Raw genomic sequence first — 20,624 nt, 5'->3', positions numbered from 1 at the left:
AACATGTTTTTCTTGTTCAGGGAGAATGGGTGCACACCCTGCACAAGCCATGTTGTGATGCTCACTTCTATCTTACACCCCACAAACAGTCTATTTTAAATAGCAACGGTGCTTGTGAATATATCAACGCCTATGGGCATAGTATCCTGAAATGAGATTTGTTCAGGTAAATTTCTGGCATGTTGCCATCATGGCAACAGAAAACAGGTACGCCACTGACTGAAAAAATCCTAGAAAACGGACAACCATCAGACATCATTGCTATCTAACTGACATGCACAGTTGACGGCTTGCGTATAGATAGACTAAAACAGGTCCCTCTGTCTTAAAATTTAAAATATTTTTTTTTTATCTGCCATTGTTCATGTACGTTTCCCTGTGCCAAAATATTGTGATGCATATCATTTATCATAAACATCACAATAATTATTCAATTATTATGAGCAGCATATTTTTTTTGTTATGTTTTTGTTTATTTAGATGCCAGTACCCAAGAAACAGGTTTGATTAACTCTAATAAGCTTGTTGGGATTAGTTTATTCAATGTTAAAAAACCTGAAACAGCCCAAGATGATGCACCTATGACTACTGAAACAGCAGGTGAATGTGGCTCAAATTGAAACATTCAGTGTTCTATTTTGTTATGTGTGACACACCGTGAATGACAAAAACAAACTGAATGTGACATACTGTTCTGTTTTTAGCTTTTATAAATGGTGTTGAAATCTGATTCATATCCAATTTGTTTCAAAAAATGCAGAAAACATGTACATGGCAGCTCTGAATGAGGATTTCATTGATGGGATAGAGACCAACTGAACACCTGAAGTGATGTCTAAACTAAATGAAGTGATGTCGAACTAAATTAAACTAAATTAAAAGAATGAATTGGTGAAACGCAGCCACAGGAGTGCCCTGCTGCAGTGTCAAAAAAATACGTAAAAGCTTGAGAATAAAGTTGTCACAGCTGTCAGCTGCTGGAACTCCTTGATAGATTCTGTGATACAGAAAACGATGAAGCCAAAAATTCACATAAAGCATTACTCTCTTGTGTTGGAGTGTGGCCTGTTCAGATAAAAACTGGATATGGGTCACACTGAAAAGACAGTGTGAACAGGCTCGAAAAATCTGATTTAATGAGAAATTCAGATTTGGGCCACTTTTCCTGATGTGTAAACACGGCCTAAAGTCAAGTATGGCTTCATATTTATCTTCCGGCTCGCAGAAGCTGCACTGATATTCACACTCGTCCTAGTCATGTGTCATGTGGGTACCTGGGCCACAAAGGGTGTGATCAGAGCTCCAACCCGGGCCATGCCACTGCTGGTCCCCAGACCAAGTGCTCGTGTCGCTGTAGGATACACCTGCAGAAGAGAGAAAGAGGTAATAATTCGTTTTCAAATCCTAATTTTGTAATATGAAAACAAATTTGTCTACTATTGCAAAGACCGTTAGATTTTTTCCCCTTTATTAGTTATAATTGTTATTGCGATTCAATACTGTGATGCGAGTCATTCTCTTTTTAAGAAGCAATAGGTTTCAGTGAGTGAACGTACCTCGGGTGTATAAACGTAAGCTGCCTGGAAGCCTCCAGCAATAAACGCCCTCGCGATGAAGATCAGAACCGTTAATGAAGTCCTACAACAATTAAACAAAATCTGCAGTCAGGATTTTTTTTTCAGACAGTAGTACAAACTTTCTGAAGATCTGTATTAAATCCTTGTACGCTTAAAGCAGGGTAAGATGTGAACTGCTTCAGTTTATTAAGTATATTTACCAGTCTTAAAGCATCTGCACTTGTTCTGTGCTCATTGATATGTTATCATTCAGTGAGATTTGTGTGAAATGCTCTTTTTTTCAGAGTAAGTTGTCCACAGTGGTGATGAACGGAACAAGACAAGGTCCATACACCAAATGGTTTCAAATTAAATGAGAAAGGATTTCTGTAAAAAAAATGTTTTTCTTGTTCAGGGAGAAAGGGTGCATGCAGGGTGCTAAAAAACATCATCAGGTTTACTGAGACAATATTTGAAAAAAGTGAAAGAGAGTGATTACTTCTTTTACATACGAAAACGAATATGTCCTTATCAAATGTAATTATCAATGACTGTGTGCTTCAGAATTGGATAGTACTGTAAGTAAAATGGTGTTTTGTGTTCTTGAAATTGTGACACAACTGTACAGAAATCTGTTTTGGCAAATTTGGCAAAAATCTTGTACAAAGACTTGAGTTATTATACACTTTTTACACAGATTATGAAGCCAAAAGCTTAATATATCAGCAAATGTTCAATCATTCTAATACTGCCAGCTTCATTTGGAATTTATTTTCAATACTTGCAGCCAACAAGCAGCTCAGCTCTGGTAATACAACTGTACTGAAGCCAAGTAAACGTGGGTTCCAGTGTTTAGTGCCAGATTAAACAGAAGGCTAGTGGGGGACTTCAGTGTCTTCTGACTGTGAGGGCTGTTCTGCATTGCTGCACATTCTCAGACAATTTATATCAGACAATGACGGGACGTTTATAGCAGGCATTTATAATGAAGTGGCCAGTGAGTATGACACCGGCATTAATAATAGTGTCCATAATTTGGTAAACTACAAGAAAGGTGTTTCTAATAAAGTGGTCAGTGAGTAAAAATGCAGAGTAGGTGTTCATAATGAAGTGGCCAGTAAGTAGAAGTACAACATAGGTGTTTCCAAAAACGTACAGAGTTGGTGTTTGTAATAAAAAAAATAGCCAGTACGTAGAAGATTAAAGGTTTCCTTCTACTAAAATACACTTTTATTTCTTTCTTAAACCTCCATGTCTGCAGTAGCTAGTGAAAGAAAATAGTCAGAAAAACGAGTCGACCAGGAAAAGCACCATGTCTACATCAACCCGTGAATTAATATTTATGGCTCCGCCCACCTCGGCTCACGACCACCCACAGGCAGAGCTGAAGCCGGGCAGCGCCATCTCGTCAGACAGGAGATAACAAAGCTAGGAACAGCATGGCAGTTAATTCCTGTATTGTTTGTGCGAATAACACATCAGTGTTCTATGCTTTGCCCAGTAATTCAGAGCTAAGGAACAAATAGTTAGACTTTGTGTATAAAACACCACCAGCCAAGTACAATTGAGATAGGAAGGTGTATGTTTGGAACAGTTCTGTTTACACCGGTTAAAAGTAAAAATCCACCACAGGGTTTTGTTCCAACTTCCTGGGTGGCTCTGCTGTGGCTCAGCCAAGAAAATCCTGGGTGGATTTTTACTTTCTGGACCTGGACTACCCACCTCTGTGTGATTAAGTGTTTTACAGAGACTCTAAGACTGGGTCAGTGGCTGAACTGCACTTAGCAGGGCATTATTACATTATTACACAAGTAACATATGACATTGCAAAAAACTGTTATTAGTGTTTCTACTAAAGTGGCCAGTGAGTACAGTAGAAGTCTGGGACAGTGTTGGTTGGATAGGAGCTGTATACCTGCCCACACAGGCGTAGAGTGGCACGATGCACAGCGAGAAGACGAGGAAACAAAGCGCCATCGTCTTCCTCCTGCCCAGCCTGTCGATCGCCCACAGAGTCACCAGCAGACCTGCAGCCGTGAGTTAATAAACAAACATCCTGAACATGTAGATAGCATTCTCTATCAGCATTACAACTTCTGTCTGTAGATTTAACCCCTTGCAGACACCTGTAAAAATGTTTAATATTATCACAGAGTTTTAGTTTTGGCTTGTTTTTTTGTGTGGCATCTATCTAGTCATTGGTTCTTGTCACAGTAGCTCATATTCGTATGACTTTTGTCCTGCTTTCAAAACATCAGTGTAAAGAGGTGACAGTTCACTCGTTACCATAGTATATCCAACTCTCTAAAGGTGCCATTAGAAACAGATAATCAATGTTAAACACCTGCCAGCAGTGCTAATTTCGTTGACAAATAATTTTCGTCATAGTTTTCGTCAACAAAGCTTTTTTTCAAGACGAAAACAAGACGATAACTAAACAAAAACAGTATTAAAAAAACTTAAAACTAGACGAAATTAACTGACATTTTTATCAATGAATAAAAACGAGACGAAAATGTTTGGACAGGACGACATCCAATCAGAACTGATTTAGTTTTGTGAAAGGTAGGGACCAGTTAGGAAGAGATCCAATCACTACTACTTTAGCGAAAGTGGAGAGGCGGGACAAGTGGGGTAGTCCCCCAATCAGTGCCTGTGTCTTTTCCAGCAGCACGGCCACGCTCAGATACAAAACCCAGGAGGACAGACTCGCCTGTAAACTTTCGTTACTAATGGGGCATGACTCAAAGTTAACTCGATAAAGGGAGAAAGAGGAGAGACCATGTATTTCTCCTTTGACGTCGCGAAAAATAAAACAAAAAACGCGTGGAGCGACTCCATCTCTGGTAAAAACACCACAAATCTTTCAGCTTCTGCAGACCAGAGTCACACAGATCTCCATGCAGAGATCAGCGTTTTAATACTAATGTTATTTCATGAGCTGATGGTGTGTTTAACTCGGCAGTGCACTAAAACACTCCACTGCTCTTCTGTAAAGTTAAAGTTACTGATACAGATTAACTCACTCATTAAGATCAGATCATCTGTTTAGTCCCACAGTGGGAAAACATATAGCTAGTGTTACAGCAGGAACATCAGAAAGATCTCATTAGAAAAAAAGTTGTATCGAAAACTATAACAATAAAATAAGTGAATTTATGAACCCAAAGTCTGTGTCTGTCTCACTTTAACTCATGAAGTCTCTCAGTACATCCTGAGAGCATCTCTACGGGACAGTGTGTGAATGTATGTTTTTGACCGCATTTACAGAATGTAGCTACATTAGGTGTACTGAGTTAGTGCTGGAGATAAAATTTGGTTGTTTTTGCGTCTACAGCTTCGTCATAAGACCAGATTCAAATCAAATTGGCACAGTAAGAAGGAGCACAAGACATAAGTATAAAGTATAAAGTGAGTGGAAGCACAGTATGTCCCATTTCTATTCAGCAGTAAAACTGCAGGCAAGTCAGGTTCAGTGTCCACAGGGCGGCTGAAAATACCTGGAAATTCTGAGAGCGTCGTCCACAGCAGGTCTTTATAATCATCTGAATTCAGGTACTTGCACTCCAGATTACATCTCGGCTCTGCTTTACTGCCCTTGGTATCTAGAAGGAGACACACAACCAGTGTTTATTTCTCGTTTTTATCTCACTCTGATCTTGCCTCATCAGTTTTATCTAACAATGTTTCAAAAGCCAACAATGTTTCACACAAACTGCATGAATAAAACATTAGGAGCTGTTTATTAGACAGGGACAATATTCCTAGACCTAGATACAGTACAGATTCTTCACTGAAACAGATGTATACTAAAGGATTAGGCTTAATTCCTTTCTAAAAAAAACAAAAAAAGGAACAACCCAAGCTGTCCAGTAGTAATGTAGTGCATACCTCCACAGGCCCCGCCCTCTTGGAAAAGCTCTGTGGTCAGCAGTACAAGGCCGTAGTAAGAGAATGCATTAGAGAACCTAAAACAGAAGGAACAATGGGTTGGAAAAAGGAAAACTACAGTACTGCTGTTAATGTGTGTTAAGAAGTTCAGTGCCACTGGTGCCACTGGTCATGCTAAAAATGTTATGTTATAAAATTAACACACCTGCCACCTGTGTGTAACAGTTTGTAGACAAGGAGGCTGTGCTCACTGGGGAATCACCCCTGGCTGTTTCGCTATTGCTTCATGTCATACTAGACCTGTAGTGGCTTCACTATTGAGAGACATTGCGCTGACAAACTTTATATTCAGTCATCGCCACATACAGTACATTCCACAATACGTTCTACAATTTCTCATACAGTACCAGTCAAAAGACTGGATACACTTTTTCATTTGATGTTTTTCTTTTTTCTTCTTTTATAGACATTACATAGTAAATAAATATTAAAGTGATCCAGACCTCCAAGGAACACATAAGGAACCATGTAGTAACTTAAAAGTGTGAAGCATAGGTGATCGTATCTGGGTGCTGTTAACTTGCGGTTTCTTAGGCTGGTAACTCTGTCCAACAGAGGTAACTCTTGCTCTTTCTTTCCTGGGGTGGTCCTGATGAGGGCCAGTTTCATCATAAAGTTTTTGATGGACTTTGCAACTGCACTTAAGGAACATTACTGAAATAGAGCTATTCACTGTATCTCACCAACTCTACTTCTTCACTACTTTACTTTAACTGATGCTCCCTAACACATTAAGAGACAAGAAATTCAAGTAATTAACTCTTGATGAGTTCAGCACAGCTGTTAACTGAAAGCCTGAATTCCAGGTGACTCTACCTCATAAAGCTGACTGAAAATATCCAGCCAAGATGTGCAAAACTGTCTTTATCTAAACAAGAGGTGTTACTTTGAAGAATCTAAAATATTATAAATATAGTTACGATGACTTTAGTATTAATCTACAAAGCACATTTAAAATAATGAATTAACACTGAATTTAAAGTGTGTCCAAAATTTCAAACTTAATCTTATAATCATATGTTAGAGGATGCAGGCATATTTAGAGGCAAATGTCTACACAGAAGAAAATATATCTGATTTATAATATTGCGTTTACCACAAGGGTTAATAGCTGCAACAATATTGTTATAAAACATTGCCACATTGTCCACCCCTGGTGTAAATTTCCCTTTTGCACTGTGGATGGCCTAAGCCTGCCATGCACCTTTAGGTTTTATAAATGGATGTTTGTGTTTGTAATATAATTAATCCTAACAATAATTAATCCTAGTGACTGAGCCTCACCATATGAACCACAGCAGAACAGTGGTCCAGCGGAAGTGTGGCAGGAACAGATCCTTAATCTTCCCTCTCTCCTCCTGACAAAGACACGCACACACACACACACACACACACACACACACACACACACACAGTGAAAGAGAAAGAACAAAAGAACCACCCCTGGGCTCTACTCTGACAGGTACAGTTAATAATTAGTGAGTTAGAGTAAAGTTACTATATAAAAGAATGGGTTTGTACAGAACAATATAATCCTGATGATACCCCACATTTATCTTTACTGCAAAAAACTCAGCCAGGACAGTCTAAAATGTGATTCTTAAGTTTCTTGCTGAAGCTATAAATCTAATGTAGCTAACCAGTAATTAGTTGTACCCGAACTGTACAAACTGCATGCCTAATCATCAGATCTCCAGCCTCTAACCCTATAAGACTTTAATTAATTTAATTATTATTATTACAGGGTTCTTGCACCATGTTAAAAGTCAAATTTAATGCTTTTTAAGACCTTTTTTAGGCCCCAAAAAAAATAAATTTCAAGACCCAAAAAATCGAGTCATTATTTATATTGGTAGAAAATATTTTGTTGTATTGGAAATCAAAACTTAGTATAGCTAACTCGCCGCAAACATTACTATGTTTTTTAGCTCGGTCTTAATGTTAGCTAGCTCTCCACTAACCTAAATTCTCTCCCTGGTAATGTAGTTAACTCAGTGCTAACATTACTCTGTTAGCTAGCTCTCTGCTGAACTTAGTTCTCTCCCCAGTAACGTAGCTAACTCACCGCAAATGTTATTATGTTAGCATTTTAGCTAGCTTGCTGCTAATGTTACTATGTTAGCTAGCTCGCCGCTAATCGTAGTTCTCTCCCCAGTAATATAGCTAGATAACTCACTGCTAACATTAGTATGTTAGCTAACTCACAGCTAAATTTAGCATGTGTTTTCCCACTGACATTAAAAACATTGTCTGAAAATGTAATACCTACAGCAAATTTACAGTAAATTTAAGACAATTTAAGACCTTAATTACTCAGATTTTAATTTAAGACATTTTAAGACTTTTTGAGGAGCTGCAGGAACCCTGCATTAGTTAAAAGAAGACGATATTTTTCCATTATTTTGTGCCTTAAATTCATGCTAATTTTATGACTGTTAATAAAGGAAGTTGAATAATTAAAGTTGAGTGTATGTATTAGGAGGTGAAGACAATCAATAATGTGAGGGTTGGGAGTCATTCTGTTCATATTTTTTGTATTTAATTGTGTCTTAAATATAAACCAAGGGAAAAATGTATGTGATGCATGTAGTATTCCCATTCAGAACTAATTTAACATAGGGTTTATCTAATAGAAAAAATGCTCTGAAAAGGTTACAGAAAGGGTTGCCTGTAACGTTACAGAAATAACGTTGCTGTAACGTTCTAACAAAGTATGATATAGCATAACAACGTTATTATACCACAATGTTATTAGAATGTTTCTCATAAACCCTCTCAAAAAGACTAATTCTAAAAATATGAAAATTTTAAGAGTAATATTCGCAAAACGTCCAGAAAACTTTTATTAAACAGTCTTAAAACAATAACTGTAATATTCAGAAAACGTCCACCTAACCAAAAATTGACTGGAGACTTTTTGACATCTTACCATAACGAAATGTGTTATTTACAAGCCAGGTCTGATGCTTTTCATCAGAGATCATTAAAACTACCTTGGTTTAAGTTCTGTACATTTAACACAACTGAGGAACATCACTTTTTGGTTTTGCTTAAAAAAAAAAAGTATTTAAGCAGAAGTAACCTGCAAATTTCTGCTACAGAAAAAACACTTTGTTATCAGCACATTCCTTCACAACATTAAGCTCAACATTTACATATTATACAGCTCTGGAAAAAAATAAGAGAGCATCAGAATCAGTTTCTCTGATTTTGTTATTTATAGGTATATGTTTGAGTAAAATTAACATTGTAGTTTGTTATATAAAATATTTCTCTTAAACTCAACTCCCCAAAATACTGTCATTTAGAGCATTTATTTGCAGAAAATGAGAAATTTATGAAATAACAAAAAAAGACGCAGAGCTTTCAGACCTTAAACAATGCAAAGAAAACAAGTTCATATTCATAAAGTTTTAAAAGTTTAGAAATCAATATTTGGTGGAATAACCCTGGTTTTTAATCACAGTTTTCATGCATCTTGGCATCATGTTCTCCTCCACCAGTCTTACACACTGCTTTAGGATAACTTTATTCCACTCCTGGTGCAAAAATTCAAGCACCAGATCATCCAGCTTCCTCTTGATTATATTCCAGAGGTTTCCAACTAGGTAAAATCAAAGAAACTCATCATTGTTAAGTGGTCTCTTATTTTTTTCCAGAGCTGTATATTGGGGATTCTCAGCAATTCTCTCTCTCTCTCTCTCTCTCTCTCTATATATATATATATATATATATATATATACAGTGAGTCCAAGAAGTATTTGATCCCTTGCTGATTTTCTTCGTTGGCCCACTAATAAAGACATGATCATTCTATACTTTTAATGGTAGATGTATTCTTACATGGAGAGACAGAATATTAAAAAGAAAATCCAGAAAATAAATCTAAGGAATATATATTAATTGATTTGTATTTCATGGAGTGAAATAAGTATTTGATCCCTTAGTATTCATTAGCAGTTCTGGCTTTTACAGACCAGTTAGACACTCCCAATCAACTTGTTACCTGACCTGAAGCCACCTGTTCTCACTAATCACTTGTGTGAAAAACACCTGTCCACAGAATCAGACAGATCACACAGATTTCAAGTCTCCAACATGGGTAAAACCAAAGAGCTGTCACAGGACCTCAGAGTCAGAATTGTTGACCTTCACAAAGCTGGAATGGGCTACAAAAAGATTAGTAAGGTGTTGGATGTGAAAGTAACAACTATTGGTGCAATTATCAGAAAGTTTAAAGAGTATAACATGACAATCAACAGACCTCGGCCCGGTGCTCCAAAGAAGATTTCGCCTCGTGGGGTGGCAATGATGCTGAGAACGGTCAGAAATCGTCCTGCAACCACTCGGCAGGAGTTAGCAAATGACCTGAAGGCAGCTGGGACCACAGTTTGCAAGGAAACAATTGGCAACACTTTGCGCAACAATGGATTCACATCCTGCAGTGCCAGAAAGGTACCCCTGCTGAAGAGAGCACATGTGGAGGCGCGCCTCAAGTATGCCAATGATCATTTGAAAGATGAACCAAGTTATTGGGAGAAGGTTTTGTGGTCAGACGAGACCAAAATTGAACTTTTTGGCCTCAACTCCACCCGCCATGTGTAGAGGAAGAAAAATGCTGCCTATGACCCCAAGAACACTGTGCCCACCGTCAAGCATGGAGGTGGAAGCATAATGTTTTGGGGGTGTTTCTCTGCCAAGGGTAGAGGGCTACTTCACCGCATCACTGGGAAGATGGATGGAGCCATGTACCGCACAATCCTGAGGGACAACCTCCTCCCCTCTGCCAGGGATCTGAAAATGGGCCGTGGTTGGGTCTTCCAACATGATAACGACCCTAAACATACAGCAAAGGCAACAAAGGATTGGCTCAAGAAAAATCACATTAAGGTCATGGAGTGGCCCAGCCAGTCACCAGACCTCAATCCGATCGAAAATCTATGGAGGGAGCTGAAGGTCAGAGTTGCCAAGCGACAGCCCACCAACCTTCATGATTTGGAGAGGATCTGCAAAGAAGAGTGGGCCAAAATTCCCCCTGGTGTGTGTGCTAAACTTGTGGTTAACTACAACAAACGTCTCACCGCTGTGCTTGCAAACAAAGGCTTTGCCACTAAGTATTGAGTGTGTTTGGCAAGAGGGATCAAATACTTATTTTCCTCATTGAAATACAAATTAATTAAAATATATTCTTTAAAATTATATTCTGGATTTTTGTCTTGATATTCTGTCTCTCCATGTTAGAATATATCTACCATTAAAAGTGCAGAAGAATAGTGTCTTTATTAGTGGGCAAACAAAGAAAATCAGCAAGGGATCAAATACTTCTTGGACTCACTGTATATATATATATATATATATATATATATATATATATATATATATATATATATATATATATATATATATATAATATATATCAATATAGAGTTTTGATATGATTTAATATGATTTTGGTACATTATCTGTCCCTGACTGAATTTTACTGCTAGTGCATAACATGAATTGGAACGTCAGAAGAATCTGTTGTGGGTGTTTTTGGCAGTTTTTTGTGGCTTTATTGTTCACTGTTCATCATGTAGTACAGTAGTCTAAATTTTGACCATCATCGAGCTCTATGTAGTATTTTAATCAAAGGATGTTTTCCTATTACAGTGTCTAAATGGATGAAATGATGAAAAGGTATACAAAAGAAAAGAACAGTGTATAAATGTTACCTGTCTGGCCACTATGAGTTTTCCCAGGGGCATGGGAACCTTGTTCTCTGTGGCAATGCGTTTGAGGGTGTTGAGCGCCTTCTCCTGGTTCCCCGACAGAACATCGTACCGGGCACTTTCAGGGAGCCACTGCAGTATTACACACACACATATAGAGCATGCACACTTATATACAGCAGTCTACAACAGACCACTGGTAGTTCAGATCAGCAGTTTTAGTTAAATATATCATATAGCAGAAGCTTAAAATTATATTTGAGAAGTGAAATGAAGTTTACAGGATTTATAGAAAGTGTGAAAAAGTTATTTAAGCTAAATTAAACAGGTGCATAAATTTGGGCCCCAACAGAAAAATTCTATAAAGACTTGGTAGATCCTCCTTTTACAGAAATAACAGCCTCTAAACTCTTCCTGTAGCTTCCACTGAGAGTCTGTTTTTGCTTCTGCTTGAAGGTATTTTGGATCATTCTTCTTTATAAATCATCTCCAGTTCAGTCAGGTTTGATTCAGGTTTCTGATCATGAACAGTCTGCTTTAAATCACACCACAGATTTTCAATAATAATTAGTGCTAAAAGTATATATATATATAAAAGTAAGTCCGTAAAACGACAAGGGAGCCCAAATTTATGCACCTGCCTAATTTTGTTTAAATAATTATTGCACATTTTCTGTAAATTCTATAAACTTTATTTACCTTCTCAAATATCACTGTGTTCCTCTGCTATATGATATATTTAACTGAAATTACTGATCTGAAGAACCAATGATTTAAAAAGGAAAATCATGAAAATTATCAAGGGTTTCTATTTTTTTGTTCAAAATATGCATAGTGACATAAGTACTATCATATATATATATATATATATATATATATATATATATATATATATATATATATATATATATATATATAAATTTAAGCATGACTGTGTTCAGTCTAATCATTAGTTCACAGCAGCTTTACTAAAGTGGGTTAGACACGATGCACTGACATTGCAGTGGCAGAACCTACAAAGCAGAGGATGGCAAAAATGAAGAGAGGAATGGTGGAGAGGGCGAGCAGCCAGCGCCAGCCCAACGTCGGCATCACCAGGATGGCCAGCAGCACCTCAAACACCGTCCCCAGTGCCCAGAACACCTACAAACATACAAAACACACACAGGTACACAGAGAAATACAGAGGATGAGAAAGATAAATTATAGTTTTAATAAGAAAACATGTCTAAGTACAATATAATAAACTAATAAAAAAGTGAGATACTGCATTATCATGCTTCAGTGAATTATTATTTATCGTATTATTTAAGTTAGCCAGCATGCTAACCGCTACTTTATGTCCTCAGCTGTAGGGGACAAAATTATACTAATCAGTCACCTCCCTGACTACAGCATTTATATATACAGATTTACACACAAAAAATATGTGCAGAACTATATGCTCAATTATGTATATTACTAGTTATGTGTGTTAACTAGCTAGTATGCTAATCATTAAGCTAGCTCCTCAGCTAAGTGGAGCTGTTGTCCACAGCTGTTATAGGCAGTTTTATTCTAAACATCTGTGTGTGGTTCTGTGTTTTAGCCAGCCTGCTAACTAATTCAATAGCATTTTTAACCCCTTTAACAGTCATTTTAACCCTTTCAGACCCTGCATCCATTACAATGGACATCATGTATTTTCTTTATTTTTAAATGTTTTATTTAATTTAACACAATTTGAGTTGTCTAGCAGAATAGACCATAAACCAGCCAATGAACAAGTTCATAAACCAGTGAAACAGTAACTTGGCCACTGCAAAAACACTGATGCAAAGTAACAGCTAATTTCTACTAATTTTATGTCATTTAGAACACTTTTTAATCCTGTTTAGGGATAGTTTATGAAATAAAAAGGTCATTAGAATATATAAAATATTATTCACAGGCTTTCAATGCAATGGAAATAAAAAAACTATTAAATATTGTAGTTAATTGGATTTATTTGCTAAATAGAAAACAGCATTATTAATTTTTTTACATCACTAAAGGTAATTCAGGCCTAAAAAGGGTTAAGCTACAACTAAACTTCAGATAGAGATTAACTTTTCTTAACAACATTCTTTAAACAAAAGAAAGTAGAAACTGCAAAATGAATATATATAATCATAACAAACATAGCCACAGTTAAAAAAAAGGGATACCGTGTTTTACGGACTATAATACGCATCAGATTATAAGGCACACTATTAATGAACATCTATTTTCTAGGCTATTTTCATAGATCACATTTTAAGCAGCACTAATAAGGAACAGGGGTTTTGCCATGTTGTTAATCTACACAGATTTCAAATCTGAAAACGGTTTATTAGGGTGAGTAAAGTACTTCGGTTTATTTACAGTAAGATTAGATTTCCAACTTTTTCTACAGCACGGTTAGCAGCAGCAGTAGCCTCAGCAGCAGCGATAGCCGCCGTTAGCGCTAGTAAATGCTGCTCGACAGCACTACACTGATGAACCCTGAGTGTTCTGACAAGCCAGGTCACTGTCAGCTATCAATAAACACGCTGGCAGTAAACATGCAGACTACAGTCCATTATACTCATCTCTAAACGACGAAAGAGCTAATGCTAATACTGCTGCATCCTTTGTGCTGGAGAACTAAACTAAAACTCCTGTATAACTCTGTACTTCAGTGGAGTGGCTTTACTGCTTCTTAATACCTGAATGGTAAAATTCATACATAACGTGCACAGGATTATTAGGAGCACTGTTGATTTTTGGGAAAATTAAAGAATTTTAAGTGAGGTTTACAGTGTGAAAAATAAGGAATATAAATGGAATAGGACATTTGTAAGAAAGAGACTCTCAATTCATCTGGGTCTACATTCAGCCCATGCTGAGTGCATTGTGGGAGATTGTAGTGCTCAGAATCACACCTAGTAGTGCCCTAAGATGTAAATAGGTATTGGCCACAGTCTGTGATTTATTAGGCACTAAATGCTCTAGGGATCTGCCATAGTGATATTACAATATTCTTTAAAGTTTTTGCAGTTTATATGCATGCACAACATATTGGTGCTGTCCAAAAATAAGTATCTCACTTTTTCTTGATTTTTAGTTTACTACATAATTTGATCAAGAAGAATCTCCCCCCTGTGAAGTTGCTGTTTAGTTTGCCCTCTAGTTTTGTTGCAGATTTTTCTTGTTATATTACTTTATTTTGTTACACTGTTTTTTTTTTATATAGTGTCAGCAAGTTACTGTTTAGACAAACATTGATTTTTTAGTTTCTACTGAATGTATGGAACTTTTATACAGAAAAATATATATGTTTATTTTATAATTACTGTATAAATACCCTTAAATATCTTTACATACATTACAATACATTAATACATTATTTTAGGGCTAAATCGCCCTTTCCTAGTTAATACCTCAATCAGCAGGATGCATGTGGCTCTGGATCGCATGGGGAGAAACTCAGCATACAGGGTCACTCTGGAACAAAGAAGAAAACATTATGAACTGTCATATATGTAATATAATATTACTCTCCCAGCATGATGTTTATAGTGCATGGTACAAGAGTATGTGCTTGGAATAATAAATTAATATATTATAGAGCTACAGTAAAAATATAAGACTAATTTAGGAGCCCTTTAATAGTAACTCATATCATGACATCATCAGCAGCTTACGATTGTGGAGCTCCTCCGATTCCAAAGCCGACCAAGGCGCGGAGAAACAGGATCCAGCCATAAATAGGAGCAAATGAACTGAGGATTCCATAAAACAGAGTCCACAACACGCTCATCTTCAGTCCCTGAAACACACAAACACATGCATTAGGAGTGTAGTTTAATCTCATGATTAGTGCTTAAAATACAGTATATCTCTATGTTTTAAGATTTTAGGAGGTCACTGTTTATACCTTATACTGTTAAATGTTCCAATAAGAATGAAGAACCCTGAGTATGGGTGTAACAGTACAGGAAATTTACGGTTCGGTTCACACCTTGGTATAAACCCCACGGTTCGGTACGTTTTCGGTACAGTTGGTAGAAAAAAAAAGTTCAAAGGCTGGGCATCCTGTATAACCGCACCTTTATTAACTTCATAATAACAATGGATCTTCATTATAATCATGTTTTGTTTTTTGGGATGGAATGTTGTAACGAGGCTCGAGCTCTTTTATTAAATGCTTAAAACCAGGGTTCTCTCCTACTCTCACCATGAGAGGATCTTTTGAATCATGTTGGAAAAAACAAACAATGAGCCTGATTGTTGTGCTTTATTAAGAACAAAAACAAAAGCATTACTTTAACTAATGCTTAAACTACAAATATTTTTACTAAATATATTGAGAGAGAAAGAGAGAGAAAGAGAGATTGCGCGCACGAGAGAGGGAAAGAATCTCCAATAGGCTGTACAGTGGATTCTGCCTGCGTTTATGCGAGCCGAACTGTGACCCCCCCCCCTACCGTGATGGTTCACGAAAAATACACATACCATTACACCCCTAACCATGAAAGAAAAATAATCCAGATGATTCAGGGTAATATACACTATACTGACAAAAGTATTGGGACACCAGTTCCTTCAGCATTTATTCTAAATCAAGGGCATTTATATATATATTAAAACTGTTGTAATTCCATTTAGTAATAGCAAAAAAACATACATTTGTAAACATAAAGTTGTAAAAATAAATTCAGGGCACATATTTTATAACTATAAAAAGTAAAAAATATATAACTATATAAGTGCAATTTGTAACTTAAATTGTCTGATTGGAGCAAATCTTTTTTTCAAACAAAAATCCATTTATTAATGCCCTTAAATCCTTAATTCAGTGCAACTATACAACTGTAGTTTCTCCACATGGGACTGGACGTTCCAGCACACTGGTACCATTAAACATAATGTTTTATACCTTCTCCTCTCAGAAATGCGTCTGTATTCAGTTTAGAAACAAAATAATACAGACTGACACTTTAAGACTGTATTTTTAGCTTTTGACTACTGGAAGCTAGTCTTTTGTACATTCCCACACCAGCTAGCCAGCTGTATGCATTCATATCATTAGGAATAAAAAACATTATGGGATTTGTTGTAAGTACAGATAGTAAATGAACAATTTTAGGATAATAGATTCTCTAATACTGTGTTTTTGTGCTGTGGAGCAGTGAAACTGTGTTCACTGGAATGACTTTGGTCTATCCTACACTTTTGGGAGTTGGGGAGCTGGTGATGAGAAGGAGTGAATCTTGAAGGTCATGTCTCATTAATACTTACTGTTTTTCTTCCGTATTTATCAGATATGTTTCCCCATAATGAAGAGCTGATCATCATTCCAATAAACACCACCTACACCAAAGAAGAAACAAAGACAGACAGACAGACAGACAGACATGCATGTCATTTGTTTCTTCTAAAGACTAGCAGAGTGGTCGTCAAACCTGGTCCAGGGGATTTACAGTCCTGCAGAATTTAGTTCACAAGTTTACAGAGCTTGCCTGACATTAATGCTCCTCATCCAGATAATTAAAGACTGAAGATGTTAACTGGCTTGAGCAGGTGAGACAGGTTGGTCATAGAACCGCCTTCTGCATTAAGGTAGATCTTCATGACCAGGGCTGGTGAGCACTGGACTAGAGGAACTCAGTGGAGATTTAATTTGTGTTATAATGGAGCTTTAAAACTGTACCGATGTAAGCAGCGCCACCTCCCAGCTGGGCAGTCTCCACTCACAGTGAAGCTGTGGAGCCAGGATACTCAGGATCATCATCTCCATAGCATCTGCCATCTAAACACAAACATCAGGCATCACACGTCTCATATTACACATCAGCTAGTTTCATGGTTGCTATATCTGTTAAATACTATACTAGTTAGTGCTCCGAGAACATCTGTGAACACCTGCATTTACATCACTGCTAATAATAAAAATCTGAGTTTTACCCAGGAAAGTCCTGTAAGGATGGAGAGCTTCCACTGGAATGTGCCAAAGCCAATGGCCTCCACCGCATCCTCCACCATGAAGGTATCTAGAGAGAGCAGCACAGGTGATGCTCATTAACTGATACTGAGCAAAAGCATGTAAAGCATCACAAAACCAGCAACCAGCAACAGAATACTGTCTTTACCAAAATAGTGAAGTTTGTCATGGTTGCTGCAGGAAGGACATGATGAGCAGACATAAACGCAAGTAACTTATTTATACAGGAAATAAAACAAAACATAAGAACGGGATACAGAAAATCCACTAGTGTACAGGAACAGACACCACAACACAGAAACACAGGAGCCATAAATACACACAAGAACAGAAAACAGGAAACACCTGGGGAAAGTAATGAGGGCGGAGGTTCAATGACACAGGTGGAAGCACAGAAAACAGGGGTGGAGACATGAAAAAACCAAACTGAGCCATGTGATAGGAAGCACATGACTAGGGAAACATAAGGAGACTGAAAAAACACAGAGATAGGACAGGAAGGACAAGGAACAGGGTTAGAATGTGACGGGTTAAGTCAGAGTTGGCATTGGCTTTTAAAATTGTGTATCTCAATTGGTAAACTTGGGAGCAAGGTGCACAAGATGCATTGTGATGCTAATTGCTATCTTACACCCTGCAAACAGGGTGATGGGCGTGGTAGTCTGGAAATAAGGTGTGTTCAGGTACATTTCTGGTGTATTGCTATCTTGGCAACAGAAAACACAGGTGATCCACTGACTGAATACAACCTAGACATCAATATTTGGTGGAATAATCCTGTTTTTAATCACAGTTTTTATACATCTTGACATGTTCTCCACCAGTCTTACACACTGCTTTTGGATAACTTTGTGCTGCTTTACTCCTGGTGCAAAAATTCAAGCAATTCAGTTTGGTTTGATGGCTTGTGATCATCCACCTTCCTCTTGATTATATTCCACAGGTTTAATAATAATTACCAACATTATGCCAATGTCAAAAAGATGGGGCTAATCAGAGGGAAGGCTTTGAGGTGTTACCGTCGGTGGGGTTGGCGAACTCTCTGGGTACAGGAGCTCCGTCAGCCAGAGCCACAGAGTCCATGTCCACGTGTCCTCCCTCCACCTGCACCATCTGATCCCTCGTTCCGAACTCATCGTCTGAACGGGTGCTCTCGCCAGTGCGCCGAAACTTTACCACACTGCTGGACAAACGAGGAAACAAACACTATTATTATTATCATCATTAGGATTACAACTACAACAATGTTTGGCAAGTAACACCAACAACACATCAAATACATATGTACATATGCCACACTGTTTAAAAGTGAAATATGCATTAAAAATGTGTTATGTGTTAAATCATTTGTAGCTAGGGGGTTGCTATGATAAATCAGGTATATTTGCTAGAGCAGTGTTTCTCCATCTCAATCCTGTGTAATTTATCTCACCCAGGAGCCACTGTATTCAAATAATAATATGCCATAAACCATATTGCGATCAGATACTTACAGCATTCTTCCAACACCTAGAGTATAGCATCCCCAGAAAAGTAGAAGCTGTTACTGCAGCAAGAGGGGGAGCAAACCCCCTATTAATACCATTGATTTCAGATAAAATGTTAAATGAACAGGTATCTGCAATCTTTGGACCTACAGTATTTCAATGTAGAGCATGAAAATTGCAAGTGATTCCAACAAGTACGGAATCAAATTCTACCTCTAATTCAGATCAGAATTATAGCAGCAATCAGCATCATGATTCATGCATCCTGGTAAGCGTAACAGACAGCACGTTTTCCAGAACGAGTTTACGTAAGGACACACAGCAGCAGAAGTGTTGTGGGAAATAGTCTGTTGCCAAGGTGACAGAATGGCTTCCTCTCTGGATGATCTGGCTGCTGACAAAAAATGAGGCACTAAGGAGTTTCCTAGAATGGAATTAAGTTTAATATGTGTAAATTTATTGATGATATTTGTATTATTACAAATTTGAAGTTTTTGAAAACTGTACAATTAAAAGATCCTCTAATCCTCCTGTGGGTGTCTTTAGCCTGGATACAAGATGAGATATAATTGGGCATGGTGGTATACTGGTTCCATATGGCATCCTTCAGCAATTTTTATTTTTATCTACAGGGGTTGGACAATAAAACAGAGACACCTGGTTTTAGACCACAATCATTTATTGTGGTGACAGAACCGTTCTGGTGGAAACAGGAGGTGCACATTGAATTCTGCCGTGATTTGATCAGCCGTGGTTTTATGTTTTTTGGATACAATCCGGGTTAGCACCCGAACTTCCCTTTCAGACAGCTTCCTCTTACAGCGTCCACAGTTAATCCTGTTGGATGTGGTTGGTCCTTCTTGGTGGTATGCTGACATTACCCTGGATACCGTGGCTCTTGATACATCACAAAGACTTGCTGTCTTGGTCACAGATGCTCCAGCAAGACGTGCACCAACAATTTGTCCTCTTTAAACCCATAATGTTGTGTGCATTGCAGTATTTTGAGCAGAACTGTGCTCTTACCCTGCTAATTGAACTTTCACATTCTGCTCTTACTGGGGCAATGTGCAATTAATGAAGATTGGCCACCAGGCTGCTCCAGTTTAGCCATGAAACCTCCCACACTAAAATGACAGGTGTTTCAGTTTCATTGTCCAACCCCTGTATATATTTTTAACTTGCTGATTATCAATGCTCTGTTGTTACAGTTAGATAATACAGTGTCCAGATTTTGCTGTGATGAGGTCGCTACCGGTAGCCTAGCCTTCCTCATGCAAATGTAGTTTCGAAAAAGCTTTCCCACTGATCTAAGTCCTGAACAGAACATCTTAATGAAAAGCTGGAGTTGTAATTACTGTAATTCTGCGTTTGGAGTGCAAGTACCCGTTTCTAACTGTTCAAAAAGCAGAGAGAGATCTCGCTGAAGACATCCAGCATCTCTAATAACTGTAATCACATCATCAGGACTGAATAAAAAGCTCATACTGAGACCAGTGCTGTAATTAAACACAGGCCTCCGCACAGCAATCAGCCAAAGAAAGGACTGGAATTGAGGAATCGAGCACAGAAGATCAGAGAGGAACGTGCTGTTTACAAATACTGCCTATAGAATTCTGCATCTGCTGGCCAGGCCTGGCGTCTCAGCCAATGTCACTGAATGCCACTGGCCACCGCTCCGTCGGACAGCAGCTGGGCCCTGAGCCAGGAACACTGCATTAGAGCAGCAGACGAACGGCATCAGCATCAGCAAAATTTGCAGGAAGCTTTCACTGCATCAGTCATGGTGCAGTCTCCAAAAACAGAAAGAAGAAAATGAGACAGCACCCGTACCATATCTAGTACCAGATTTTTCACATTATAAGGCGCATCTAAAATCCTTGCATATTACCAAAAATCGACAGTGCTCCTTATAATCTGGTGCACCTTATGTATA

General features: G+C 37.8%; 1 protein-coding gene across 2 annotated transcripts in view; it reads right to left on the bottom strand.

Annotated features, from left to right (window-relative positions):
- svopa (SV2 related protein a) overlaps positions 1-20,624 on the bottom strand; it is a 33,838-nt gene that overhangs the window by 2,341 nt on the left and 10,873 nt on the right. The window contains exons 2-15 of one of the 2 annotated variants that reach the window (XM_007238269.4): positions 18,221-18,384; positions 17,165-17,250; positions 16,911-17,009; positions 16,499-16,570; positions 14,902-15,026; positions 14,638-14,701; positions 12,236-12,361; positions 11,222-11,350; positions 6,792-6,865; positions 5,448-5,524; positions 5,057-5,161; positions 3,472-3,583; positions 1,557-1,638; positions 1,275-1,364 (exon numbers count right to left, since the gene is read on the bottom strand). In XM_007238269.4, coding sequence (XP_007238331.3) covers positions 1,275-1,364; positions 1,557-1,638; positions 3,472-3,583; positions 5,057-5,161; positions 5,448-5,524; positions 6,792-6,865; positions 11,222-11,350; positions 12,236-12,361; positions 14,638-14,701; positions 14,902-15,026; positions 16,499-16,570; positions 16,911-17,009; positions 17,165-17,250; positions 18,221-18,384 — 1,405 coding nt within the window. The remainder of the gene's footprint in view (positions 1-1,274; positions 1,365-1,556; positions 1,639-3,471; positions 3,584-5,056; positions 5,162-5,447; positions 5,525-6,791; positions 6,866-11,221; positions 11,351-12,235; positions 12,362-14,637; positions 14,702-14,901; positions 15,027-16,498; positions 16,571-16,910; positions 17,010-17,164; positions 17,251-18,220; positions 18,385-20,624) is intronic. The other variant, XM_015602717.3, reaches the window with a different exon arrangement.

The sequence above is a fragment of the Astyanax mexicanus genome, chromosome 22 (assembly GCF_023375975.1).
Source record: "Astyanax mexicanus isolate ESR-SI-001 chromosome 22, AstMex3_surface, whole genome shotgun sequence".
NCBI classification, from domain to species: domain Eukaryota; kingdom Metazoa; phylum Chordata; class Actinopteri; order Characiformes; family Acestrorhamphidae; genus Astyanax; species Astyanax mexicanus.
This window is presented reverse-complemented; position numbering and strand designations above follow the sequence as displayed.